This window comes from Fusarium subglutinans, assembly GCF_013396075.1.
Source record: "Fusarium subglutinans strain NRRL 66333 chromosome Unknown NRRL66333_c0000229, whole genome shotgun sequence".
Lineage (NCBI taxonomy): Eukaryota > Fungi > Ascomycota > Sordariomycetes > Hypocreales > Nectriaceae > Fusarium > Fusarium subglutinans.
Window position 1 is genome coordinate 1 of NW_023502292.1, and position 27,836 is coordinate 27,836.

Here is a 27,836-nt window from a genome sequence, read left to right on the forward strand (position 1 = left end):
TTATAGTAAAATAGCCTAGGCTTAAAGATCTTATAGTTCTTTATAGTATATTAAATATTAAGTTTTAAATTATTTTAAAGAGCCTTATTATATATTATAGCACATTACAGGGGCTTTATAGCTGTAATTACAGGCTACTTTCTCTAACTAAGGTTATAGCAGACCTTTTAGCACAGTGGTTTACATATTATATTTTTGCCTATTATATTATAATAAATAGTAATAATTACTGTAAGTTACGGGTTCAATCCCCGTTATAGCATTTTAGCATTTAAGTAAAAGGCTATAAGGTTTAATTCCCGATTAGGCTTAGCTTTATATGCTAGCGAGGTGCAGCACCTACCGTCACGTGCTATAGCTTAGTGCAACCTTAAGATCGTGCTATAATTAGGCAAGGGGGACTGCTACGGAGCCGGCTACATCGCTGTAACGCTAGGAGGTCCGCTATAAGGCCACTGTAGGCAGTGGTCTTCCTTTGTAATTAGGGGGGCACCTGTTATATATTACAGTACGTTACAGGGGCTTCATAGCTGTAATTACAGGCTACTTCCTCTAACCAAGGTTATAGCAGACCTTTTAGTACAGTGGTTTACACATTGTATTTTTGCCTATTATATTACAACAAGCCTAAAGTATAAAAAGAGTTCTAGGTTTATTTAAAGATTATAGTATTCTTAGCTATTAAGAATTATTAGATTAGATAAAAAGTTAAATATAAAAGGGAAAAGTGTATTATATACTTATTTACATTATATACTTATTAACTATATTAATATTTATATAAATAAAAATAAAAATTCTTATTTTTTTATACTACTTAATATACTTAGAAAAAATACTAAAAAATTATAAGTATTAAGTTAAGCTTTATATACAAATATTTTATAATTGTTATTTACTACTTTAAAATGTATTATAACTTTTACAGACTTACTGTATAAGGACATTTTGCTTTTAAATAATAATTAAAGACACCTTGCCCTAAAGGTCTTCGGCTGCTTTGAACTGACTAATCAATTCCGACCCTTGTATTTATGGGTCCTCCATTTGCACGCAGCACGGAACAGGCGGGGGAATTTAAATTTCGGAGACTTGTCCAAGCCACTCACTTTCTCCTGAAGCGTTTCAAGGGCTCAATATAGTGGCGCGTTTACTGAGACTTCAGTCTGGCCAGAGACTTTATTGTTCATACTTTTATGGCTGTTATTGGAATACCTGGATCCCATTTATTGGTCGTTACTGGGTCAAAGCTAAATAACAATAGTAGCGCACCACCATGAGTCTTTTATCATTGTATGCGGCATTAGAGCCGTATGTGGACATCCCCTTCAATGCATCCCTCAGCGGCATACTCTTCCTTGCCTACCGCTGCCTCATCTCTAAACCCGGTTTTCTCCTCACTATTGTCTACACTACCAGCGCCATTATCATCCTTTTCGATAGAAGCTCCACCAAAGGCGAAATGGCCAAAACAATGGCTACGATGCCCCTCGGCCTCGGCTCCGTCCTTCTTTTCATCGTCGCTAGCAGACCGACCAAAGCGCAATGGCTACACGCGTTCACCATTTACGTCAACTTTGCGGTCTATGGCAATATTCTCATGATGGTCGCGACCCCTTCTGGAGGGACCTTCCGTGGCATTTGCTGCAAAGTCGCTTGCATCTCTCTCTCCGCCTGGATTATTCTACAAGGGTATCAAGTGCAGTGGAAAACTATCATGCTACATGACAACCTCTTTATTTTCACCGCTTCTTCCAAGAGCTGGATTTTTGCGCACGCAGTCTACAGGTTCATTCTACTCACGCTGCCATGCTTTGGGTCTGGAAGACGTCACCGGCTTATGGAGGTGCATTCTCTTGGTCTGACATACTTATTGTCGTGGAGTACTGGGCTGCCGTTTGAATACTGCTTCGGCATGGCGGATACGATCGTGGCGCCTGCAGCCACAGCGTGGTCATCCGTTTCCAAGACTTTCAATCTCATTCCGCGTGATGCAGGAAAGGGTCAGCCATCTCCGAGCGGCATCTCGGACACTGGGGATATATGCTTGGGAATCGTGGCGCTCGCTGTTACTTCGTATGCCGGCCTTAACGCGCTGTCTCAGAGTCGCGAACCCTCTCGATGAATGCGATACGTTTATATGACGGTCTCACTGGGGACTTTGCGTATGCTGATATTCCTGATGGCATATGGTTGTTTGAGCTCATTGTATCTATCTAACGGGAGGCTTCTAGGGAAGATCACCGACGCTCTATTTCTTCCACAGCTGCTTGAATTACACCTTGAGCTACCATGGCTCCTTTTTGAATAGCTTCAGCTGACCTGTCATTCGGAACATGAAGGAAGATAACATCGCGACATTGACGCTTGAGGTATGCGCTTGCGAGACACGACCAGAACTCGAATTCGCAAAAGTACTCTCCAGCGTTCTGTGATACCTTGATATTAGCATCCTTGAGATAAAATGAAATTAGCTCCTTCCTCTCTGTGGACTAAGTGTATCGGCTACTTACCGGGACTTATTTTTAACGACCGCTTTATTTCTTCTATATTGAAGTTTGAGTAGAGATAGTCCGGAAGTTCTGCCCAGGGCCCACCGGGTTCAATCATGGCAACGGGATAAGGTGTTCCGTCTTTACCATTGCGCTTATAACCGGACTTTCTGGCGCGAGTCTCAAGACAGTACCCAGGGTAGCTTGATCGCATGCCCATGTGCAGTACCAGGTCGATACGTCCGGGAATAAACTCGCCAGACCAAATCTCATCCTTGGTCTTGATATGGAACTCATACGAACATGACGAGTTGATAGGAAAGTGGTGTATTATTATGTCGGGCTTCTTGGGACGTGATATCACTGACAGAAGTTCATCGCGGATCTAGCCAGATGTGTTGAAATCGTAGTTACCGTATGGCTATTATTGTTGTTAAAAATCGGAAACTTATCGACGGACATGGTGATAAGGTTCTTACGCCACTTCCAGTAACAACGACATTGATTGTACTTTTATCGGATGCCATTTTTGGTCGGAGAAAGATTGCTCTCTGAAACGACGAGTTCCCGTGCTACGGCCAATGAGTCAGTCAGCCCGCCGCTTTCAGCCGTGAAGAGACGTGTCATTAATCGTGGGATGATGGATGTAAAGGTGAGATTGATGTTGAGGAGAGAATAATGTACATCATTATATGACCCCTCTCTGCCTCGGTAAAGATGATGAAATACCTGACAGGTGGCGTCGATCCGCCAGTAACAAGCAGACACATATAGGCCGGTGTATACCCATGCCTGTAGGTAGGTACTTGAGCCCAGAGTATCGTTTTCTTTTTCAACCCCCCTGTAAGCCCAAAGGGCCGGGTGACGTATCCCAGGTTTCACAAGTTTCACTGGTAGGTACGCTGAGGGCCGCAACATGGATAGGCGAGGGGTCAATGGCGCCGTACATAAAAGACTGACATGTTCCCGCGATAAAATGACTTGAAGGGACTACAAAACCCTGCGTGATCAACTTCTGGACACTATGGAGTTTGTGACAAGTATTGAACCTCTTTTAAGCCCCAGAGGGCCATTCTTGGGTGATCCTAGGAGCAATCAGCTTGTCGCGTTTTGCGAAGCTGAGCATCAGGCACTATCCAAATGCCCTAATACGTCGGCTCCTGTATGGGAGTCATCATTACTGAACCCCAAGAATAGGATTGATCGCCTTCATGTCCAGCCGACAACAGTCAGGTGGAGGATTGACGGGTGCAGCTCCATGGGTCGCGTATTCTTCGCTGCTCCGATATAGATGGCTCCAGATCTTCCAGTAAAGTACATTAATGTCCTCATTCCCTGTCAGTCAGAGCACCCTCTCAGGATTCGAAGAGGGTTGGGTTGGGTCGGCGTCATTTGCACTCCAAGATCTGAGCTTCAGCACCTTGGAATCTGCCAATATCTCGTACAAGCTCTCGACTATTGGTCATTGAATCAATCATTCTTAGACGAAATTTATCGAAACATTGCATTTGGGTCTCTGATTGTGTTCCAACGGCTTGAATTGAACCCCGAATCATCCCAGCCTAGGTTCGTCGCTAGGAATGATTGGCATCAACAGCTGAGTATCCTTGACTCCCTCCAAGTTAGTTGGAATATATCACAGCAGGAATGGCCTCCTGTCATTTCAGTTAGTCGTTTGAGATTTGTCGAACAGCTGACAAAGACGGTCTGTATTGTACACCTGCCTCATGGATTGACAGACAAGCTATACGTACTCAAAACAAACCTGGGCAATATCAACCGCATCTATCACGAGATCAAGTTGCTCATGAGTATTTCACAGCACAACAACATCATTGGAAAACCAGCTTTCATTGTATCTTTTGGCGAAACCACCAATGATGGCACCAAAGTGCTTGGGTTTCTGATGGAGTATGTTCGCGGGCAAACCTTGGGGAATGTCTTGGACTCCCGCCCGGAAATACCACCGTCGGTCAAGGTTGATTGGCAATCCAACTAGTTCGGGCCCTGCAACACATCAAAAAGAGTCCAACGAAGTTCTATTCGGATCTGAAGCCCGATAATATTCTAGTGTGCTTTTCAGAAAACGAAAAAATGCTTCTCATCGATCTGGAACAAGGAGGCACTTGGGATACGCTTTGTGCTCCAGAAATACTCTATACCTCATGGATGAAGAGACTGGCCAGAGACGACGCCGTTCCTGCATCAAAAAGATTGGAGTATGAGACTTTGCTGTCGGTTACACTTTCCCAACGCACTTATCGTCAAGAACTATATTCCAGTCCCCCACGCGGCTACTATGACGAATGGATAAATCTTACGGCCGAGATGCAGGAGAGTGCTATGGTATTCGCTCTGGGAAAAGTTCTCTGGTGTATGTTTGAAGGTTGCAGTCACACATTGAACGGCCTGGATGAGAACTACACAAAAGCTGTGACTACACAGTTCCCAGAGTTCAGAAATACTCCTTTGAGATTGCGGAAACTGATTCAGAGCTGCACTCTGGGCGACCCTGAGACTCAGTCTCTCGATATCAGAGTTCAGAAAAGAGGTCACTTATTTTTCACCGAGAGGAGAAACAGCAGAGGTGACTATGTTGCAGATATATCACCGCTCGAAATTATCAAAACCGCCCAGGAGCTCGCATCCATCAGACTGAGTGACATGGAGTTTCACGAGACAGCGAAAGCCAGGCACATGGAGGGGCGTCATCAGAATGGATACAGTGAGCTCTTACGCTTTGCTGAGAGACCTAAGCTGGAAGATGTGCTGAAAACTTTGCGACAGTATGCTGCTTGGATTGATTAAAATCAGTATTCAAGGTAGTTATGCGGCCTAGAGAGGTATTTAAAGTAATTCTTTCGATGTCAGAAAGGTTCTGTGGCGTGTCGCATTTCATAGCTTGCAGAAGATGAAATAAGATCGGAACAGATATATAGTACAAAACATAGTTAAAGGAAACCGGCCATTCCAAACATCGAGCATTGGTAGTCATGCTGCTTTGTCAAACACCAGTGCTCTGATCTCGAAGCTCTCGCGGCTCTGGTCTGCATAACCAAGGCGAAATGAAGAATGTAGAGAGACTGTTCGTTGATATGAATAATCATAAACGTGAGAATAGGGGGAGCTGCACAACTTACATCTTGTTCTCGCGTTCACATCAGAGTCAAAAATCTTGAGTAATGTGACCTCGTGTGGCTTTTGCGACGAAAGGTAATGCCATTGGTGATTGGGGCTATGTAATGCATAGTTACGACTCGCCAATATAGCGTCGACGTACCAGGTCATTACGTATAAGATCATCTGCGTTGACACTTTGTGAGTCACAAATGGCCAAAGGCCAATTGCGCACGATTTGAAGCGGTCTCCAGATGCTAACAAGTTAGCAAGGTCAGAGTCGATGTCTTTCGTAGAGGGTGAGCACCTACTTGATGATTCTATATCGACGAGAAAGAAGCTCATCGGCATGATCCTTGAACACATCTTTGACCCTCAAGGCGGCGCCATTCGGACTCTGATCTGAAAAGGATTAGCGGTGTACGCATGGCCAAGCCACGGAGTTGAGATCTGGTTTGTTGCCAAGTATTAGCTGCACGAAACAAAACATATGTGCGGGGGGTACACTCACTCGGCCATGTCAAGTTCACCCAGGTAGTAGGCCATAATACCCAGGTTCTGTTCCATACCGAGATTCAGGACTTCGGAGTAGGATACTGACAGCCCCTGGGAATGAGCCTTGATGAGACTTTTCATCAGTTCAAAGGCTTCCTTTTTGCGGTCTCCATGCCGCCACATAATATTGGCATGCTGAAATTTGTACAGCCAAGGATGGTTAGTCTCCGGGCTGGACAGTTCGGCCAGATGACATGCTCTCTCAGCATATTCAATTGCTTCGTCGTTTCTACCCTCGTAGATCAAGACATGGCTCAACTGACTGTAGTACTTTGAGTATTCGTAAGGTCCTTCCTCCTCTGTTCCCCATTCTAGGTACTTCTGGTAACATTGGTTTACCAGATCTTTCACCAGGCCAAACTCGTTGGTTTGCTGGTAACTGCAACTCAAGTCGGTGTAGCAGTTGTAAAGACGAATCTCGTTTTCATGCTGCAACTTGCGACCTGGTATGCTGCGGAAGTGGCGCTTCCGTATCTCCATACACTTTGTACGGACGTCAAGGCCCTCCCCTCTTGTGTTTAGCCCCATAAAGTCCGTGCAAAGACCCTGGACTGTCAGGGCATCGCTCCAGTATGGGTCGATAATCTCCAGCCTTTCAACCTTCTCCAATGACTCTAAAACCATTTTGGCAGAGTTGTTAAGATCATATGACTCGCGTATCAACCCACGGTCATAGCAGTCCATCCCACCGAAGCCGATAATAAGTCGTGCAAGTTGTAGGTCACCCCTTGGCTTGGGAAAGGCCCTCTCGTAGCACCTCACCATGCTCAGCACATGAGGCAAAACAAGCCTCAGTGTATTGGATGCAAGAGCGCTAGGTATCTGCATTGGCGACGGCTCTGGGTAGCTAGCACGTAGATGGCCCGTTACCCGCTTCAATGCAGCTTCTCTTCTACCAACATCGCTATTGAGTTGAATCAAGAGTGCCACTTGAATTGCGCGATGGATTCTGAGGCTGCGATGTGCCTTCTTTCCGTGTGACACTTCAGCATTGACCTTGACCAGTCCTGCCTTTACAAGCATGTGGACATTTTCAAGATACTGCCTATTTGTTTCCGGACTGGATCTGAGGTAGCGACCCGTTAGCACTGCGCCTAACTATGCATTTATCTGAATGAGCAGTTGCGACTTACTGGGCCGATAATTGACTGTTGAGTATAAACTCGCTTATGTCCTCGTCATACATGAAGGCGAGTTCATCAAGAAGGTCTCTTAGACCCGTGCCAACATGAGGGAGGGATAAGTCAATGGCCTTGAAAGCAGCTTTGGAGTATCTCCAATCTTTGTCAATTTCGTCCGCATGGGACTTGGCCAAGGGAAGGTTGCTGTCACCGCGGATCTGGTCCAAGTAGCTCTGGAGAGGGATTGTATCTCCCCTAAACTCTCGGGCGAGATTAAGAAACAGGGGAGATCCGCCAAGCTCATTGACGATTTCCAAAGCGACATCTCTGTCGGATTCTTTGAGTTGCTTGAGCTCCTCGTCTGGAAGCAAGAGCTGCAGCCCCTCGTCCCCTCCCAATGGTTCCATTGGGATGGTCTTTTCCACATACTTGGATGGTAATTCCGTCTGAGAGGTGACGATGATAGAGCAACCAGCAGCCTTGGTTTTGGAAGGCCAGATCCTTTCCATGTTTCGCCTCCAATCGATTCCTTCTCCAGAAGGTGTAAAGCTGTCGAAGATGATGAGCCATCGTTTATCTAAAGTAGTGGACTAAAGTCAGCAAGCTGGTAATACTCGGTGGCTGATGTAATGCCTTACCTGTCTTTTGAAGCCAGTTCTTGACTTTGCCCAGGTTTCTGTCATCGAATTCTTCCGACGATACAATTCCCAGAGATAGGCCAATTTCGTTGTATGTTCTGAGTAACTCCATCTCTTGGTTATGGTCAGCAGCCACCCAAAAGATGCCCGCGGTCCAGTGTTGTTGGTATTTGAAAGCAAACTCGAGAGCTGTCTCGGTCTTTCCCATACCTCCAATTCCCAATAGGCAGCAAGATGCCGGCTTGTTGACATTTTGGTTACCCGAAACAAGAAAGGAATGAAGTTGCGAAATGAATTTGTCGCGACCCGTAAAGTTTGTGTTTCGTGGCATGGTGAGTGTGTCAACGGGAAGCTGGAACTCCTCAATTGGCTCTGGACCTGAGGGCTGGAGTCTGGCGAGGGCGGTGAGGAGAGTGCTGGTTTGTCCTTCCGTAGCGGCCATTGACCGTTCGTGATACTCGGAAGCTGTTAATGCTTGCTCGTTCATCTTTGCAAGCACCGTATGCCCAGTGTTCATGGCGACTGCGCGACTAACCTGCGTTGTCTTGCGGTCAAACATCTGGGTTGTCTTGATGATCATGTCTTTAAGAGCGTTCATCTCTGCTTCTGGCTTTCTGCTTACTAAATAGGGATATTAGCACTGAAAGACGCTCGATAGGTTGTGAACAAACCTCGGGACTGATGAAACCCCGGCGCAAGGTTTGTTGAGTATTTGATTGCAGCAAGACAAAGCTTGATGTAGCCATCGAAAAGGCGGAATAGAAGGGTACGTAGTTCTGGGGCTGAGCTGTAAGCTTTAACATCTACCTCGAGGCTTTCGAAATTGTCGTGGACACCTGAGAGTGTGTTTAACACACGATCAAACATGTCAGAAGACTCGGCGTAGACACATGAGTACTATATAAACAGTAAGTTGCTGTATGCACTATTGATGATGCAGAATGTGGGTCAGACCTGAATGGCAATCAAGAGGAGGCCCCAGGACAAACAGGCGATACCAGTAGGGTCGATCTGGACAGCGGATGATATCCCATTCTGGAATTCATTTTTCCGCTCGACTCCCCGGCGAAGTCGGCTCAGCTGTCTCTGGAACCAGTTGGGATCTTTTTCTTTTTCTTTAGAGAAATGTTTGAGGAAAGCCGAGACCTCTTTGACGAACGACTCAGTGTTTGTCACTCGGTCAAGAGCCTCATCAATACTCATGATCTTCTCTTTCGGCTGCCGGCCTGTCACTCCCCCCTTCAGATTCGAGAGTCTGGTAGACCATAGCTTTTGATGAACCTCTTGTATGACAGAAGCAATTTCAGCTTTCTTCTGTGGAAATAACTCGTCCCAGACGGTTTCACTTGGCACGACTAGTTTTGTGGAAGATTCGGAGTCAAGGCCATCGACAACTGTCGAACTGTCGGAGTGTTTGGTCGAAGGCCCAGGTCTCTTTTCGTCCTCTGCACTAGATAGCGCAGATTTCTCCATGTTTGGCATGCTGTTGCTAAAGGTCCTTAGTGGGTCAGTGACTCAGAGATAAACCAGGAGAACAGAAGGGGATGTGTCTTTACTAAGGCAGATGGGAATCAACAAAGTCAATAAGGTGGAATTGTCTTGGGCGTTTAACGTTTTGAAGTCCGTCGCCTACACACTCAAAGAAAACCAATAGGCCCTAGAGAGAGGAAGTTGAAAGGGGGGAGCCCCTTGGAACGCTTTCGGGGCGACCCAAAACACCTGGCCATTCTGTCGGGCTCAGATCTAGCGAACTGAAAGGTTCGGGTCCAAGCGCTGTCAGCTCTCGCTTTTCGGCTGGGAATAGTGGCAAGTTGCTAGTCCATTTATAGGACAGCTTTTTTTGGCGAGATATCCATGCCAGGACGTGAATATGTAGCGCCGCAGGTTTTGGTCACAAATCACATCTCTGAGCAAGCTCATGCCCTCTCAGTAACTCGCAACCTGGCTCTTCTGAACCCACCAGACGCCCCTACTAGGATCATAGTAGACAAGCAGCTGCTAACAGTATCTATGCCTTATCGTTTATGTTTAGCAGCCGTTTATTGCTGGCAACCCGAGAAATGCGAATACCGTAAGGGTTGCAGATTTATGTTGAGTACTTTAAATGTTTCACAAGGCCAGCAAGCGAGAGTCCCCGTCTCCACTCACACCATTCACCTCCCAAGCAATTTCAATAGTGATTCCGTCCCGTGTTTTTGATGCCTGCAAGCTGATAGCTCTGGGTACCGAATGGTGACGTGTCACAGTTACACAAATTGCTTACCCCTCAGTTGGCTGCCAGGACAACCCAACCATTTGTCATTCACAAGCGGCCGTCACAGTTGCTCTCGTCTTGCTCTCCGGTTTTGAACGGCGGCCATGTGGATTAGACGACTGAGTTTAGTTGGTAACACCCTGAGCCTCCCTACATGATCTTAATCAACCATGAGCCTCTCGTTTCTTCACCGCCATCACCATTATTGCTGCTGAACCTTTTTGCCTCATACGTGAGGACGCCCGCCTACCTTGCCCTCCTGTCCATTACTGAAAGCGAGACCGAAAGCACATCAAGTCATATCGAAATCCCTGGCGGCCAATTAAGCCACAGCAAGCGAAGGCAAGCCCTGTTTTCTCTTCTCTCTTCTTGGCTCCCTCAGCACTATTTGCAAACTCATCTCTTTCACAATTGAAATGCACACCGGGCCAGGACTGTCGGATGTCGCCCGTTTTGATTTATGAAGTTCTTAAGGAACGTGACAATTTAACTCTCAGTCATCAATCGGTCCAACCTTCATCGCTCATTTCAACGTCCCGCGGTGTGGGATGCCTAGTTCAGAGATGGAGCGCATGCCGTTAAGAGTCAAACTGCTCGTAGCAGTGAGCATTTTGTTTCTAACTATTCCTCTGTATTGGAATTTTGTTCTTGCATTTGGCCTTCCGTGGCCTACAGGATTGAGTACGGCGATTCTACACTTTATTATGCACAGACTTTATCAACTGCAACGACGCTTACACCACTCTCTTGCTAACATTTCTTTTGCGCAGGCAACATCAACCAAAAAATGACTGATATTACGGTCAGACTTCGCCGTCTGTCGCATTCTATTGAGCGCTTGATGGCCATCGCGGGCACTCCAGGTGTGGCAATTGGCGTAATGACCAAGGACAGTCCGATATTCTACGACAACCATGGCTTTCGCGACGTTGAGAAAAAGCTCCCTGTCACCGAAGATACAATCTTCCCAATTTGTTCTTTGACCAAGGCCATCACTGCCGCAGCACTTGGTCTCCTTGTTGAGGAGAAGCGGGTATCATGGGATAGCCTCATCAAGGACATCCTACCCGACTTCCGCTCCGTGAATCCTGTGCTTCATAACAACACTACCATAACGGACGTTCTTTGTCATCGTACTGGGATGGGCTGGGGTGATAATGTCATTCTTGGCACTGCAGGTAACATTCTCCTCAGGTCTGAAGACGTCATGAAATATATCAACAACAGACCTCTCATACGTCAATTCCGCTCCCAATTTGGATACAACAACCTCCACTACGAACTGGCTGGCTCTGTTATTGAACAAGTCAGCGGACAGTCCTACTTCGACTTCATGCAAAGCCGTCTTCTGGACCCTCTTGGGATGGAAAGGACCTCCTTCCAGACGCCCTCAGAGAGTGTTGACGATGTAGACGTATGCTACAACGCTCTCGACGATGCATCCACAGTCCCCATCGAGTTTCTCAGGATGGGCGATGGTGGATACGGGGCTGCTAGCGGTGGGGCACGTTCGTCAGTCAAAGACCTGGTCAAATTATACAGCAGCTTCATCAAAGGTTTCAATTCCCAGTTTGGTGAGAGTGTTACCCTCGACGATGCCTCACCCCTCAAGCAACTGAACCATATCATGTCTGCAAAGATTCCATTTGACCAGCCATCACAGCACGAGGCCTCGTATGCATTTGGATGGGGAAGGGTTCAGCTGCCAGGCCGCTTGGGACAGATCGGCCTCAACCCCGCACTACTCCCCCAAGGCATGCCTGCCATTGGTAGAGGCACCTCCAGTCTCGTTCTGTTCCATCAGGGAAGCCTTCCTGGCTCACTCACCTTTGTTGCCCTTTTGCCCGAGACGGAGACTGTGATCGTGGTCCTTACCAACTCACTCGCGCTTAATGATGCAGCGGACTGGATTGGTCAGCTGATCATTGAAGAGATTGTCAACGGACCTTCAGAGCTCAGAACCGACTTTGTTGGGCTGGCAGAGGCGGCTGTTGCTGAGAATCTCAAATGGTACCCCCGAGTGGTGGACGAACTGGAGAAGGGTAAGAAAGGGGGAACATCACCAAAGCCACTCACAGAGTATGTCGGTACCTATTGGGACGACTTGCACATATTTATGATTGATATCAAACTTGTCGGAGATAATTTGTACTGGCTTATGCAAGGTCTGGAAACAGAAATGTTTGAGCTGGCTCACTATCATGAGGATACGTTCACATGGCTTCAACCTCGAGATGAACTAGTGAGCAGAGGTCGATGGGTTGGGAGCGACCAAGGCGCAACGTTCTGGAAGGTCAAATTCGGGGCCAGTGAATCTTCCACGATCAACAAGCTGATCTGGGTTCCTGGCAGTGAGCTCCCACCAACGATTTATACAAAGTCACCAGAATGATTGAATCTTATAGGCGGCAGTCATCCCCATCGTCTATTAGATTCTCGTATTAGACTCCAAAATTATTGACCAGTCTCAGACAACCGATCTATGAGATAGCCATGAAATACAAAATAGCCATTTAAGGAAATTTCCAGGCAGGCACTGATGAAGCTGGCAGCTTCTTACACTTGCCAATCTTGTTCAGCTTGACCTTTGTCATCTCTGCAGTAGGGCCCTTCATGATAACCTCCCAAAAATCTTCGTATCTCTTACCAGCCGGCTTCTTTTGCCCGTAGAAGCGCTTAACGTCGTTGTGAGCTTGCCTCACCACCATGTCTAGCTCACTTCTGATGAAACTAACCCATTGTGCAGCCAGGTCGCTAGTGCTCTTAGATTCCTTGAGATACCACGCGTCAAATATCTCCATCAAGTCCAAGATACCGTTGTAAGAATCACAGAACGCGTCCCAGATGTCATCGCGGCCCATGTAGCCAAAGACAAAGCCTAGCTCGCGGACATGCAACAGCTGCTCGGCCCCGGCTTCGAGCTGAGCGAATGTGGCCGTAGTTGTGGTACTGATACCTCCAAAGAGCGCGCCCTTCATGCGGTTCGAGTTGCTGAGGAAGACGGCAAGTCGATCGTAGTGAATACTCGAGCCAAGTTCGTCTACTACCAAATGGATAAAGGCATTCTGCTTCTTGGTCTGCTTGTTCTCCCACTCACTATACTCTGTGAAGACCCATTTTTCGGTCCAACGATTGGAGTATTTGTGGCTCGGCAGCCATGTAGCAAAGAACCGGCTGATTGTCTGGCCTTCGAGAATGTGTTCGGTATCGTAGTGCTGATGGTATAAGACGCCCTTCTTGTATGGACCATATGGATCCTGCCTATCATATTTCCATATCTCATCGTACCCGGGAGCTTTCTGGATATCGAAAGAAGTGCAGATTGAGGTGCTGTTGTGATAGTACATTTTGATATTGCTAAGCTTGGAGTTGCCATCAAATGGAATATTTCTTTTGCCCTCTGGGTCTGAGTAGTAGTCTGGATATGAGGGATACTTATATGTTCCGACTTCGAAAGGTATGGGGTCACCTGGTATGGTCCAAAACTTGACCCACTTGGCTTTCTCCGTGAGTCTAGGCGGGGCGGGCTGGGCGGCCTGACGGGGAAAGAGGTGATTGTTTGCATCATTGGAGCCTCCAAACTCCATTTCCCGTTTCTCAGGAACCCCAGGAATGAGAGGACCCCCAGGCAACGGCATGCTTCCGAGATCAGGATGGTCATCTTCGTCAGGGTCGGGGGGCGGTGGGAGCCAGACGCACGAGCAACAGCTATTCTTCTCACCCTCCTCGGTAATAATACAAGAACCGCAAGGCTCACAGGTGACTCGTTGCTTCTTCCGCACCCAGTCGTCGATTGACTTATCAGAAAGCTCACTAGCCTTTCGTATGACACCATAGCCGCTAAAGTCGTAATTGTCTGGGGTAGAGTTGTTTTGCCGTTTAGTCTTCTTCTTGGTACGGATGCAGAGGACATCCTCCTTGTCACATTCTGGCTCCTCTTCATCGTCCTTATTGTCAACGAGGCCTTCATTAGAAGGACCAAGCTGGTAAGATCGCGACTTATGGGAGGACTTTCCGAAACATCGCTGACTTCCGACGCGAGTGTCTTGCTGCAGGAAAAGGTGCTCGTAGTCGTCGCCCCAGCCAACATAGGACCCTGAAATCAATTTGGCTTTCTGTGTCTGGCCAGCATAGGTATCCAGACAGACCTCGCCATCTTCTTCTTTCCATATAAACGTGGCTGAGACATCCTGTGAAACGGAGATGTCAGGCAAAGCGCCGTCTATAGCGGCAGTATATGGCATTCCAAATGAAAGGTCCACGTCTAGGCCAAACTTGGTGATGGCGGCAACGGTGATCTCTGATTCGGGGCCTGGCTTGGACAGTGGCGTCAATGCGCTTTTGCTGCTAACCAGGGGCTCAGAAATCTTGATAGACTTTCTGCCCTCCGGGAAATGAACATTTTGGCTACCCCATAAACTAATAGATGTTAGTCGTGATCGATGCAGACGGACACAATGTACTCACGCTACCACCTTCGCACTCAAATAGCCATTTAGAGACACCGCAGTCCCTTGCGAGTTTCTTGTGTTAAACTCGACGCTCTCTTGCTTATAAGGCCGGAAGTTGGCCCAGCCATGCCACAGCCCATGTCCACCTAGAGACTCTGTAGCCTCGCTGTATGTGACTGGCCCCTTTTCTGTTTTCTGCGACGAGTCCAATTTGCCAATGCCAGCCACCGTGAACTCGGCCTTTGTATCACCATCGACGTGAAGGAACCCGGCTGATTGGTGAACCTTGAGTTTGCTCCCAGGTGTCCAGGTCGCAATCATAGAAAATCCGTAAAAGAACCTCGCTTTAGCTGAGCCCTCGAGTGTGATGGAGAAGCCTTGACCCTCTTTGTCGCCGCTGTCCACATCGCACATTTGGGAGTCAAAGTAAATGAGCTGATTAAGAACGGATACTTTGTTGTCATTGAGCTCTTCGGAATCTTGGATGTCGGTTTTATCGAATTGAGTGAACCAGTCTTGCGAGTTGCCCGCGTAGAATCTATCCACAAGGGATTTGAGATCTCGCTTCCTCTTCCCTGACAGGTCTACTACTTCATTCCAATAGCCCTTGACATTGGAATAGTCGATCCGGATCGAGAATTGACCAGCATCACGACGCACCAATCCCATGTCGTAGTCGAAAGAAAAGTCGTACACGGCAGATGGATTGCTGAGAGCCAGATGAGTGGGGATCGACTGGTCCTGAGAAGGAACGAGGGCAACAGCTCGAGCGTATGAGCCAGCACCACAATCTGATGGCATGTGGACGACCGTTCCCTCGACTCCATCCTTTGCGACACCGAAGCACTCCTCAAAGAGACCGAGGCAAATAACTCGCGCAGTCTGAACCTGTCCGACAGGTTGAGAGTGAATATCCTTAGGGCAGTCGAGAAAGACAAGGTTGGGATTGTCACGCTTGGACATAGAGGCGAGGCCAGTGTCAGAGCCTGCAAGAAGGAAGAAAGCAATGCCGGCCTTGTCGGGTTGGCTGTTTCGAGAACCCTTTCCGAAGGTGATGAGCTCGAACTGCGGAACTGAATCTGGTGGCGGTAGTAGCTCCGGTGGAAAGAGCTTGTCCAGGTTGACAGGGAGGAATGGCTGATTGCTTCTGCCAGGAGCATCGCAGCAGAAGGCCTTCTGCCGTCCTGAAAGATGGTTAATCTTGTGCACTGAACTTGAGGGAATCGAGTGTATTCTTACCGTTCCCACAATATGCACCCCCCATGCCTTGAGGATCGAGATCCAGAGTGATCTGACCGTTGTCGCATTGCCTCGAACAAACATTGGCAGACCGCCAGCTGCAGTTGGAGAACGAATCCTTCTTAGGGCAACAGAGCTTGCGGCGACTCTTCTGACCTTTATCGGGGTCCTGAGCATCGTCATCAAAGGCACCGTTGACAAAGTCGTCGCTACATCTCTCGTTCTCATCAGCAGGACCTCCCGAGTCTACAGTCAGAACATATTGCTTGTCGCTGGGACAGGTGCCACCGCACTTGGTCCAGGTGCAGATGTCCATGTACTGTTCCATGTTGCCAATGTTACAGCAGAAAACTTGAGATCCCCTAATCAAAGAAAGGTCAGCATCTCACATCCTTTGGTGCTACTAGTGAGTAAGTACATACCGTGAGCAATATTTGCCGTTCCACCCGCCGCTCTCAAGATCACCTTTCCAACCTCTTTGATCTGCAAAGAGCTTCAGTTCGCCTGGATTGCACTTCCCAGCACAATCGCCGGAGAGTCCACCTCTCCCTCGATCCCAGTAGCATTCAGCACTGGTAATACTGGCCCACGATGGACAGCAAATAGACCGAGCATTGGAAGGTTTATCACCGCATCTAAAACCATCTGTTATTCAAGTGTTCAATTCCTCTGCCGATAAACCTACTCCTCCTTCTTGTCAAGACTGTTTGTACGCCCAACGGTTCTTTCTCCATCGGAGCAAGCGCCGCCACAATCCGTGACTCGACATTGGGTTGAGTCATCTGACGAATATCCCGCTTCTTCGGACTTCTTGGTACTGAGACCAATACCGAATGCCGCATTCCCCTCGAGGAAGTTTTTTCGCCCAGTGATTGCATTCAGGGCGGATCGCCTGGAGTCATCAAGATCAATTGCCCACATCATCAGCCCGTTGAGTCCTCGTTTGTTGGCAAAGTCAATTTTGTCCTTGAAAGTCCGTTCATCGTCGTAGGAGATCCAGTTGTTCTGCCCATAGACCATGTAGTTCACTTTTGCATCCCTGTCGTAGACGGGCTTGGCCTTGCTGTCTCTGATGAGATCCATGATTTCTGCATAAGGTCAGCCTGCACTATTGTCAAATGATAAAACTGTCTACTTACCTCTATAAGATAGGAAGCCTGCCGTATCTGTGCACTTGCCCTTATCTCCCGGGTCACTAAAGCGGCATCCAGGCTTCCAACAAGCAGGGTTCTCCAGCTTGAAAGACCGCCCGTACAAGCCGATGCCAAGAACAATGTCACTTGGGGGTATGTCGTTACGCCAAAACTGGGCAAGTGATGTTAGTTGGTGGTCCTGTGCGGAGTGGAATGAACACATACTAGGTCGAGAGCAAGGTCAATCTCGGTGATATTTGTGTGGCCGAGAATTTGATTGCCGATGGGATTATCTCGATCCCAAATTCCATGAAGATCGTAAGACATGAGGTTGATCCAGTCCACGTAGTTGTTCATGGCCTTGAGATCAAAGTGTCTCAAATACCAATAAGAGGTCGGGGCAGTGTAGGTTACCAGATAATGTCGACCGGCCGAGCGCATAGCAGCCTGGAGCTCTTTGAGAAATTGAGTGAAGTTCTTACCATCAGTATCTTTCCCGCCGCGGTCTTTGGCACCGGGATACTCCCAATCAAAGTCAACACCATCAAATCCATATTGACTTAGAAAGCCAAGTAGGTTCTTGATGAATGTCTGTCGATTGGCTCGGGTAGAGACCATGTCGCTGAAGACTTTCTGGTACTTGCCTGGGTCATTATGAGTCCATCCACCCAGTGCGATCATGATGCTCAAGTTGGGGTTCTTGTCCTTGAGGTCTGTAACTTGTGTGAAGAGACTGGGCTTGACATCGGGCATGTTAGTGATGCGAAAATCGTCGGGTGATACGAAACCAAATGAGAAGATGAGATGGGTGATGTCGTGGACTGGGATTTCGTCTGGAGACATATGACCGCAGGGTTTGTTCCCATTCCAGGCCTCCCAGTAGGCGATGACCTTCTGTTGTACATTAGACTTGGAAGCGGATGGCTTGGGTTGCTCGCAGTCAGACTGGCAGCCTTTCTTGCAGAAGCTACCAAGTTGCAATCAGTTTCAGCCATTCAATAGTACCACCATTGGAAGAAAATCTGGAAAGGACCGTAACTTACTCTTCAGTAGTTCCGCAGAATCCATATTCACTACAACAGACGTTCAAAGGGCACTTCTTGCCCGTCGGAGAAGCATACTTCCCGCATTCGGCCTTGGCATCGCAGTTGGACTGGCAACCTTTGCCGCAATACTTGGGCTCGTATCTTTAAATCAAGACTAGTCAGTCATCCGCAGTGTACATCGCGAGGAAGAACCTCCTCCTCTGCTTGTCTTGTAACTCACCCGCACCATCCGCTCTCGCCACAACAAGCCCCATTACCGCACGGCTTCTCAGGGCCACAAGTGTAATCGCCAGATGTTGCAGCGTTGGATATTTGACCGGACTCGGATAGTACAGTAAGCTCCCTGGGGAGGATCTCATGGTTCATAGGAATGGCAGCGAGGGATACAGATTCATCCTCAATGTGCCTCAGAGGTGAATCAGAATCACTAGCACGGGCATGCTTCCCACGGATGTGAAAGCGGGAATGAGAGTGACGGTGACCAACGGAGAGGTCTAAAAACAAGGGAAACAAAAGAAATAATCGCATCTGGCTGGCGAGAAAACGCATGGCTTGTTACGGCCACTTCAGTGACAGCGAGACACAGAAGTATTCCGATAAGTAGGTGAATGAAATCAATGTCAAAATGAATGAATGTATGTAGAACTATAGTTGTTTACTCGTTAAGCCTATGGCCTATGGGACAGGAATCACTTGAGTTTATCATCGTTGCAGGCTACTCAGCTCTCCAGACCAGGTCCACATCCTAGACAGTCCGGCTCGAGGTCTCTCCAGGGGCTACCAAGTCAGAGTTTCGTCTTCCAATTTACCTGGAAGACGGAAGTTCCACCTCCATCAGATCATAACAAGGGACCCATAGCTTATCGTCTGAAATGAGTCGCGCATGATCCTGGATGAGAAATTTTCATGGCCGTACTAAAATGTCAGGGAGAACGAGTATCATTGAGAGTCTTGCTGTGTTGGAACCAACAGTCGAATCGGATGAAGCGACAAACCAGAAGTGACCCGCAACTCGGCTGGGGCTGAAGCTGGCAAAGGGATGATCAGGGCGATAAGCGGGTTAGTAGTAAAAGGTTGAAACTGTGCCCCAGTATGTTTGTTCTAGCGCCAACACAATGGAGTCAATACTTGTACCGAATTGGCAATACTCTTGGGATTTATCTGTGCGTGCTGCCGAAGTGCGCATTGGCATTAGGTAAATCAGCTCTTGGACCTGCGCATGATACGTTGTAGCACATCTTTACTCCCTACGGAAGTCCCTTTCCTATCTCCGATTCAAACGTTCCTGGATCAACCACCAACAACGGCGACTCGTCGATCAACCGAGGAGTCGTTGTGGAGATATATGCCAAGAGCCCGGCGGCCCGAGGCCTTTTTCTCGCCCCTCCCTAATCTCGGCGTTTTCCTGTTCAGCTCCTGGAGACAAGTGAGTTATTATTCGGGCAGTAGACACGGTTGGTAAAGCGTGAATGCCGTGCGTGATGCAAACTGAATCTCGCTGTTCGGCTCTTTAGTATATACCGAAAGAAAGAAAAAAAAAAAAAAAAAAAAGCACTATTATCCAGTTCTCGCTTACTCTCCTGAGCTTCATACCATTTTTTACAATCTCTCCAAAGACGTACGGCACTTTCGCTATCGCACAACAAGATGCGTCGCCTTTGGTCATGGTCGGCGTTAATCGCCTGGGCCACGTTACCGTCGGTGTATGGAGAGGGTCTCTTTTCACTTGGTGAAATTGATGGTTCCATGCTCAACGGTGCTAGCGATGCTTGCGTCGCAGCAATCAACACCAAAGTGTCCTGCCCTTTCATACTAGGGCAGTTGTACTTTGACTGGGATATGGACCTTGATACCGCTCAGATAAAAGAGCTCTGTCAGGGCAGCTGCTTAGGAAGCTTGGCCGACTTGCGAGATTCAGTCAAAACAACATGCGGCTCGGAGGTCACCTACGAGGATCGTGTGGATGGAGCCTTGTGGAAACCTTCGTATCTGATGGAACAAGCAATCTACTATGTTGAGCGGGCATGCCTCCGAAAAGGGTCAGTAACTCATATATCTTCTCCATTTTTACATCACATCTAACATGGTCAAAATGATAGAAATGGACAGTACTGCAATACGTGGTTCCAAAGCGCTCCCGCTGACGCATCTCTCTGTGATGAATGCTACAAGCTCATCTTGTGGCATAATGCTCAATCGCCACTGTCAGAAGATACTGCCGATCAAAAGGCCATCTACGCTTCCGCCAGTTCGAGCTGCGGCTACAAGAAACAACCTACGCAGACATATCAGCCCTTGATTGTTTCATCGTAAGTTTGGTGCAGAAGATTACCCAGCCTTTTACTAACATTACCAGTCCAACGGCAACAATAAGCTGTAGCTCCGAGTACACAATCAAATCTGGGGATACATTCCTCAGTGTTTCCAAATCTCAAAAGGTCTCGACGCACGATTTAGCCACAGCCAACAGGCTTGACTCCCTTGTCAGCGACTTTCCGTCATCAGGAAAACTATGTATTCGCAACCAGTGCGATGTATATGTTGTTAAGAGTGGTGACACTTGCGAGAGTATTCAGTCAGATACCGGCCTCTCCAGAGCCAAACTCAGATCCTGGAATCCCTTTATCAACGGCTATTGCGACAACGTCTCTTCCTATGTCAATCAGACAATCTGCATCTCGAATCCGCTGGGAGATTACAAAGTGCCCGAGAACGAGGACTCGGCTGGATTTGACACTCCCGCTACAGTTCCAGACAATATTGCACCAGACACGAAAACAAATTGTGGACTTTTTCACAATGTCACTGCCGGCGATGACTGCGGTACCATCGGTCTCAAGTATAGCATTTCCCTCGATGACCTCATCTTCTTGAATCCCATGATCTGGCAAAACTGCACGAATCTATGGCTCAGGACCTCTTACTGCGTTGCTCCCGTGGGCGACATCGCCGACTACCTCGGTTATGGACCTGAAGAGGACGAGTGGACAATTGAACCGCAAGAGTCCACCGAAGTTCCTTACTGGGAAAAGTTTCCTCGCGACGGCCCATATGTGCCTCTGGCAAACGGCACTCGCGAGGATTGCTGGGAGTATCTTTGGTGGAACGAGACATATGCCGGCAGTCCTATCCCTTGTCTCGATGCAGCTCTCGGCTACGAGCTAGACCTTGAGCAGTTCTTCCTCTGGAACCCGAGCTTGGATCAAAATGAGCCAGATGCAGTGTCGCCCACCTACGATTTCCCGTGTACAATCTCTCCATTTGTCTCATATTGCATGCAGCTCGCAAGCCCAACGCCTGTGCCAAAGAAACCCCGAGTTCCTCCATCTCCTCGGGCGGCTGGCGAGATCGCCAACTGCACGCGGTGGTTCATGGGATACTTTGATTGCGCGAGTCAGTTGGGGCACAGCAGGATGACAATGGAGAAAATGTACCGGTATAACCCTTCTCTCAAAGAGGATTGCAGCGGTTACACTCTGGGAACGTTTTACTGCCACGAGACCATTGAGGACCTGTATGGCTATGACGAGGGTCCAGCGCCGACCACGTCTTCAACGCCCACTTCAACAACATCGTCTAAAGCAAGTAGCAGTGCTGCCCAGCCAACTGACGTCAGTACAGATGGGACATGTGGAGGCACAAAAGGCAAAACATGCTTGGGTTCTGCGTTTGGGGATTGCTGCTCCTCTAGTGGATATTGTGGCGATTCATCGCCCTACTGTGGCGGTGGATGCCAGTCAAAGTTTGGTAAGTGTGATGCAGGGAGTGAAAAGATCAGCCCTGATGGGACCTGCGGTGGAGAGAAGGGCTACACTTGTGAAGGGTCACAGTTTGGGAACTGTTGCTCGCAATACGGCTACTGCGGAACAGCAACAGATAATTGTGGAAACGGATGCCAAAAGCAGTATGGACTCTGTAATTAGACATTTAATTTTGACTCGGGTTGCTTTTCCGTGCGCCTCGAAGCTACGGGTCCAGGCCTCCACTGCTTATCTTAGTCTGAACAACCTTTTGCTCCCTGCCAAGCAACACTAAGGCACACCTAGACGTTGTCACAGTGGAGAAAGACTCATCACACATTCATCTCATTTCTAGCCCCACTGACACGAATCAGTTCATGTCTTCTTACCCGAACGTCTAATGATGTCTGTGAACTCAGTTGGTACGACCGTTCGCTGATTGAGGAACTCCCTTCGCACTAGTAAACCTTGAGATTCAGCTGTGATGCAGCTTGCAGATCTTGATGCTTACCCCTACCGATGACTGTACTGTACATAGGTAAATCCTTGTGTGTCTTGTGTTGCTCTGTGCCTGTTGTAGACTAGCCAGAACGCTCATCTCTGTCAATCAAACGATTTGAATGGCCGTGAAATATGATAGGACTGGGCTGGTGGGCTATTGTGGATAAAGTAGTACTTACCAGCGGGGGCACGTGGGAAAACTTGGAGAACACAACAGTACAGCATGCGTCGGCCCGGATAAACATTCCGGGTGCCCTTGCGAGTAAAACAATGGAAATTGGGAATGCAGCCAACCGTAACTCATCAACCTCAACATCCGCCCCTCGCGAGCAGAACCTAGCATCTCTTTTCATCATATTTCACAATGGCTCGAGGTGTACGCAATAAGGCCCAGCTGGGAACCTACTATCGCACTGCAACGGGTCCTCGGACTGTCCCATTGACTGACCCTCAAGGTCGTCATCTCCGATGGCCGATAGATATTGGGGACACTCATGTTTACTCAAGGGATGCTGAATCTGTCATCTTTATACCCAGCTCCCGATTCTGGGTTGAAAATCAAGCCGACGACCCAGATGCTTTGTGGCGAGAGGACACAGAAGCTTTCGACTGCTTCAAAACGTCTTATGCTTACAACATGATTGGCCAAGAGCATCCGAGAATCGTACCGTAGGTCATTAAGAGCGATCGTCCTCACGGCTCTTGCTAACTGGATGTACCAGTGTTATCGGTCAAGACGCCTGGACAGGTCTTCCTATTCTCAAGAAGCCGTCATATGGCTCTTTTTGGACTTTTATACAGAACTATGGCTCTCAAGTTTACGCGGCTCAAGCAGATACTGCACCTCCCGCGTCCCGGATCAAGCGAGAGTTCCGACCTCTGGCATACCAGTGGAGCTTGCACCTACTATCAGGGCTCTCACTAGTCCACTCTCGCGGTATCGCTTACGGAGAGCTCATCGAGACAAACTGCTGGATCAGTGCAGGCTCTCTATCGATGGCGCTAGCAGGATTTCTCGGCTCTGACTTTACTGATCCCAGCAATGGTTGGAATTTCCCCGGCTCTTTCTTCAGTGGTATCGAGTTTTCGCCAGAATATCTTCCTCTCACGCGGGCGGTGCAAGTGCCAACGTCAAAAACTGATATGTTTATGTTTGGTAGGTTAGTATATCAGTTCATGACCTCTGAACTTCCAGGTGATGGATTGGGAAGGGGTTGGGGCGAGACTGAACGCTTGATGACCGAGGAGGATTGGATGCCTGATCTTGAAGACGAGTTCATGGGAAGGATTCTCCATAAATGCTGGAAATTTGAGTACGAGGATATTGAAGAGCTTCAGAGTGATGTAAAAGCGTTTGTTGAAGGACGAGGGTGGACTGTCAGAGGGGATGAACTCGAGGGTTTTGACGCTGACAGTATTCATCGCCAACTCGAAGCCAATTTTGTTCCGGAAGATGAAGAGTAGACCTCAGTTGGTTATCACTTATAGAACCTCTCAATACGCATCACATGAACAAAAAAGATTGGAGCTTTAGTATGTGATAGAAAAGGTAGTAAAGTATTGAAGTGATAAGCTGAGTGAATGTGATAGGGCCAAAAATTATGCTCCGAGCTCTGCCGAACTGTCTCAACGAAACATAGTGTATCCAGCAGATCGCAGGGCGTCATTCACTCGTGAGATTTAGAGTATTATCTAAAATAGCCGATAGGTTACGTCGTAAATATCAATCTAATATCTTACAATTGGTCAAATAATTATATTAGCTCGAATCTACGGAAGCCACTCAATTTTCTAAGTTTGTACGGTAGTGCTGATTGGCGTGTTACACGAAGCCTTGCGACGGTGAAACAGTTAGTATCGCGTCCCCAGCGCCCACTCATCGTTGTTAGATGTGTCTATGGTGACTTGGTTTTACTGGAACACGCTCTGAACACGCCTCTGACGAGCTTCTTGTTTATCAACAAACAGGTCGTACATACTCTAGTCATTTTTGAAAGCACATATTGAAATCGTTCTTATACTAAATATTTCCTCTTATGTCAGACAGTCAATACCTAAAGCATTGGAAAGAGGCCAAAAGCTGGCAGCGTCATGGTAAGACATTCATATAGGAGCTGGAACGTTTTTCGGTCCATATCAGGACCTCGTATATCCCTGCCCCTGTTTCGACGAATGCGGAACTAATGTTGGTCTCGTACCTGACACCACCGGGTTCATACAGTATCAGGCGCAGTATTTGAATCATATTTCAATCGCCCTGAGCCCAGGTTTGATGCTCATCTTTTTATACTCATCACTTTCGTTACTTTTATTATCCTGTCATTCTACTCGCGATTAACCTGAAAGGAAACCGTACATCACCATTCACTAAAGATCATAATACTCCAAAGTCTTATTGTTGCTTTCGACTTCGCTGCCATGGCTTCGGCTGCTTCGCCGCATCAACGCGATCAATACTCCGACCCAAATCCTACTTCCATCCCCGGTGGCTGCAACCTTGCTCATGCTGGATCTTGCCCTGACACTACCCTTGCGTCTCTGCCTTCATCGACCGCTATTCCTGGTGGATGTAGTCCCGCCCATCCTGGATCCTGCCCGGCCCCCACCAAGCCAGCAGTCGTCGCCGCTGTCGGCCTCGTGGCTGCTGTTCTTTAAGCACTAAGCAGTTCTCATCTTAGAAACAGCAGGATATGATTTTGCCCCTATGGCAAAGACCCCGATCTGCTAGAGAAGTCCACAATCGCGCCTAGCAAGATGCAAACTCACAGCTTACTCCTCGGTGACCCAGAGGCGAGGCCTTATCTACTGCCCAATATGATTTTGTACCATAGTTTCACTAATCATTTAGCTAGATCAGTCGTTACCTATATTACCGCCCACCTAATATTGATACATGTTCGATATTGCTGAGGGCTTAAATCAGCAGACAGAACTTAGTTCGATATTGTTCAGTCCACCTAGCCTCTTAATTGTGCTTAAGTTGCTGGAGCAATGATGTCCTACGCATCGACTTTATGATGTGGCGCCGGTTATGTCTTTCCAGGCTCGTCCTTACTGCAACGTGTCTATTCCTGGCTTGGTTAGCCCAAGTCGAGGGAACTTGTGACCTGTGGCCTTCATTCCTAGACAACCGTAAAGAGAGCGTGGTCGAAGGTTTAGCATTAATGCATGAGTGTATAAAACTGTAGAGTATAAGAAGGATTGTATATATAGGCTACCATTTTTTACTTTAGTTCTTTTTATATAAAACTATTTCTTTAGTAAATACAGGTGCATTTTAATCTTAGTAAATAAATTAAGGACTAATAATAATATAAGCTATATATTAGCAAGAGATAACTAAAAGGTATTTTCTAGTATTTTATAATACCTTTATATTAGTATTGTTAGAAGAAAATAACAGTACCTTTTTTCCCTTTATAAACTAAGTAGGTCAGCTGCTTACCGGGACTTGTTTTAGCAACCTCTTTATTTCTTCTAAGCTAAAGTTCAATTAGAAATAAACTGGAAGCTCTGCCTAGGGTCCACTTCACTCTGCACCTGATAATATCTAGTGGTACCTTTGATCTTGACAGCTAGCAACCAACAGCATGACATGGTACATTAAATAAAGCCGACCACCCGATTAGCTACAGCAATTGAATTGACTCCATGTAAAGCTCAAATGGGGTTGTGAACGCCGCTAGACAGGGAAAACTCGGCCACTGCCTATTCAGAACCGACTTGGCATATCCATGATGCCTAGGAATAGTCTAGCGCCATCCATTTATAATTTTATTTCAGGTACATAATTTGATGACGGCCCATTATTCTTCTCTTTATAAGTAACCTGAGCTGACTTTTAGAAACAGACATTGGACTGGATGGTCATTCTTTTTATCTCCAAAAACTCCATCAACGTGTCCCCTTCACTATGCGTTTGTCCCTACTTCCTTTTGCCTGCAGCCTGTATCTAACTGCAAATGCATTCCGTCTCTACGGTAGCGGAAGTACATGGTCCGACGTTCAGCCCGAGGCCTGCATTAAAGCCCTGACAGCCGAAATTGATTGCAGCAAATACGTCGCCTACTATGGCTATGGCTGGTTTCCAGTGCTCGTAGACGATGATGGCAATGATATTACGCATGATATGTGCACCAAGACCTGCTCCCGATCACTGAAGACCTTCAATACCGCGGTTCACCAGGAATGCGATCTTGAAAATTTGATCGCCCCTGGTGATAATATTTGGCGATCCTGGAATTTGACTTGTGGCACGGATACTGACACAAGAAGATACTGCACTGGTTCGTTTTCAAAAAGAAGTTGACAAGTGTTTTATACTGACCTTTTGTACAGAGATCATCGATGAATTTATGCATGAATTAGGCCCTCGCGACATCGTTCCCACCAAGGATCTCTGTAGACCTTGTTATATCAGACACGTGATTAACTTGGATCTCGACCTGCCCACTTCTAGATCTACTGGCTTTAGCCCTAGGGAGCAGCGCTACTTCAAAGATTTGCGTGCACGCATTTACATGGAATGTCCCAAGGAAGCCCTGGCAGAGACCTTTGCGCCAATTTCTCAAGAAGGGGCATCGAATACAACGGAGTCTGCGCAAGAGACCTCGACAATGAGCGATATAGGTTCAACTACTGCGACCACTGCGGCAACAAGGAGTACTGTCACCGTAACATCTTCTCCGTCAACAGAACGTAACAGGGCTAAGAAGTTTGAGCCAGGATACATGTTCAGTTATTGGGCTCTGGTGATTATGTTATTCTGATTTTGATTGGCTTCCGCATTTAGCACATATTGTTAAAGCTATTGTTAATACTTTCTATAAAGTTATAAGAAATACTTGTCTTGAAATAAAGATACTAGAGATTTCAAGCTCTGGCCTCTTTATCAATTAGACTTAGTGCACTTCCTGGCAAACTCGGAACTTGTGGTTGCATGACACATTTTCATAAGAGGAATTTCCTGTCCTTATACAGCAAGCTCCCCATATCCCTCACAAGTTTTTGGTGGCCGAAAGCTAGCGGATGGGCCTAACGAAAATTTAGGTCGGGTCTCTTAATCCCAAAGCAAGAGAGTGTGTCAGCGTCCAACTAACCTGATCCATAAATGCTTGAGTCCCTGTGCAAGACTTAGCATCCACGGATGCAGGAGCCATTGCAGCATCGAATGCCTTGGATACAAGCAGAGCACCCCGCCTGACGGATAGCAAGCTCGAACTCATCACGAGAAACAAGCTTGCCTGGGATCTCAACTTCAGGTTCAGGTAGAGCCGCAGCCATGGCAGTGGCCACCGAGGCAATCGTGAGGAAGACAGTAGAAAGTTTCATTGTGGAGGTAGTGCAAGTTGAATGCGATGAGGTGACTGAAGATGAAGACTTGGGAGAGTGAACCTTTGCCTAGCAGGTGCTTCGTCAGCCTTTTATAGATCAGAAAAGTAGGACTCTATGATGCTGACTGTATATGAGGTATTAAAGGCAGCAGGGATCTTTAGCTTCAGATAATCTGATTAGATGATCAGATAACCCGTTCATACCAACCCATGCTC

General features: G+C 47.5%; 10 protein-coding genes across 10 annotated transcripts; 7 read left to right on the forward strand and 3 right to left on the reverse strand.

Moving 5' to 3' along the window:
* Positions 1–1,276: 1,276 nt before the first annotated feature.
* On the forward strand, positions 1,277–2,125 carry FSUBG_11684 (uncharacterized protein; the record flags this gene model as incomplete). The annotated part of the gene is made up of 1 exon (XM_036676392.1): positions 1,277–2,125. The coding sequence occupies one exon, from the start codon at positions 1,277–1,279 to the stop codon at positions 2,123–2,125; it is 849 nt and encodes a 282-aa protein (XP_036532812.1).
* A 115-nt stretch (positions 2,126–2,240) lies between these two features.
* Positions 2,241–3,019, reverse strand: FSUBG_11685 (pyroglutamyl peptidase type I; the record flags this gene model as incomplete). The annotated part of the gene is made up of 3 exons (XM_036676393.1): positions 2,241–2,485; positions 2,598–2,877; positions 2,972–3,019. The coding sequence occupies 3 exons, from the start codon at positions 3,017–3,019 to the stop codon at positions 2,241–2,243; spliced, it is 573 nt and encodes a 190-aa protein (XP_036532813.1).
* Positions 3,020–4,586: 1,567 nt separating this feature from the next.
* On the forward strand, positions 4,587–5,300 carry FSUBG_11686 (kinase-like domain protein; the record flags this gene model as incomplete). Its single annotated transcript, XM_036676394.1, has 1 exon — positions 4,587–5,300. The coding sequence occupies one exon, from the start codon at positions 4,587–4,589 to the stop codon at positions 5,298–5,300; it is 714 nt and encodes a 237-aa protein (XP_036532814.1).
* Positions 5,301–5,483: 183 nt separating this feature from the next.
* Positions 5,484–9,396, reverse strand: FSUBG_11687 (uncharacterized protein; the record flags this gene model as incomplete). The annotated part of the gene is made up of 7 exons (XM_036676395.1): positions 5,484–5,575; positions 5,633–5,727; positions 6,121–7,224; positions 7,298–7,862; positions 7,924–8,544; positions 8,595–8,820; positions 8,878–9,396. The coding sequence occupies 7 exons, from the start codon at positions 9,394–9,396 to the stop codon at positions 5,484–5,486; spliced, it is 3,222 nt and encodes a 1,073-aa protein (XP_036532815.1).
* Positions 9,397–10,964: 1,568 nt separating this feature from the next.
* Positions 10,965–12,569, forward strand: FSUBG_11688 (d-aminoacylase; the record flags this gene model as incomplete). The annotated part of the gene is made up of 1 exon (XM_036676396.1): positions 10,965–12,569. The coding sequence occupies one exon, from the start codon at positions 10,965–10,967 to the stop codon at positions 12,567–12,569; it is 1,605 nt and encodes a 534-aa protein (XP_036532816.1).
* A 121-nt stretch (positions 12,570–12,690) lies between these two features.
* Positions 12,691–18,595, reverse strand: FSUBG_11689 (glycosyl hydrolases family 18; the record flags this gene model as incomplete). Its single annotated transcript, XM_036676397.1, has 9 exons — positions 12,691–14,596; positions 14,645–15,812; positions 15,868–16,229; positions 16,290–16,502; positions 16,553–16,955; positions 17,007–17,172; positions 17,226–17,967; positions 18,044–18,187; positions 18,267–18,595. The coding sequence occupies 9 exons, from the start codon at positions 18,593–18,595 to the stop codon at positions 12,691–12,693; spliced, it is 5,433 nt and encodes a 1,810-aa protein (XP_036532817.1).
* A 1,098-nt stretch (positions 18,596–19,693) lies between these two features.
* FSUBG_11690 (muramidase) lies at positions 19,694–21,969 on the forward strand (the record flags this gene model as incomplete). The annotated part of the gene is made up of 3 exons (XM_036676399.1): positions 19,694–20,085; positions 20,146–20,355; positions 20,403–21,969. The coding sequence occupies 3 exons, from the start codon at positions 19,694–19,696 to the stop codon at positions 21,967–21,969; spliced, it is 2,169 nt and encodes a 722-aa protein (XP_036532818.1).
* Positions 21,970–22,651: 682 nt separating this feature from the next.
* On the forward strand, positions 22,652–23,751 carry FSUBG_11691 (uncharacterized protein; the record flags this gene model as incomplete). The annotated part of the gene is made up of 2 exons (XM_036676400.1): positions 22,652–22,956; positions 23,010–23,751. 2 exons carry the CDS (start codon positions 22,652–22,654, stop codon positions 23,749–23,751), a joined length of 1,047 nt encoding a protein of 348 aa, XP_036532819.1.
* Positions 23,752–24,705: 954 nt separating this feature from the next.
* On the forward strand, positions 24,706–24,942 carry FSUBG_11692 (uncharacterized protein; the record flags this gene model as incomplete). The annotated part of the gene is made up of 1 exon (XM_036676401.1): positions 24,706–24,942. One exon carries the CDS (start codon positions 24,706–24,708, stop codon positions 24,940–24,942), a length of 237 nt encoding a protein of 78 aa, XP_036532820.1.
* Positions 24,943–26,200: 1,258 nt separating this feature from the next.
* On the forward strand, positions 26,201–27,056 carry FSUBG_11693 (uncharacterized protein; the record flags this gene model as incomplete). Its single annotated transcript, XM_036676402.1, has 2 exons — positions 26,201–26,573; positions 26,626–27,056. The coding sequence occupies 2 exons, from the start codon at positions 26,201–26,203 to the stop codon at positions 27,054–27,056; spliced, it is 804 nt and encodes a 267-aa protein (XP_036532821.1).
* Between the last annotated feature and the right edge of the window lie 780 nt (positions 27,057–27,836).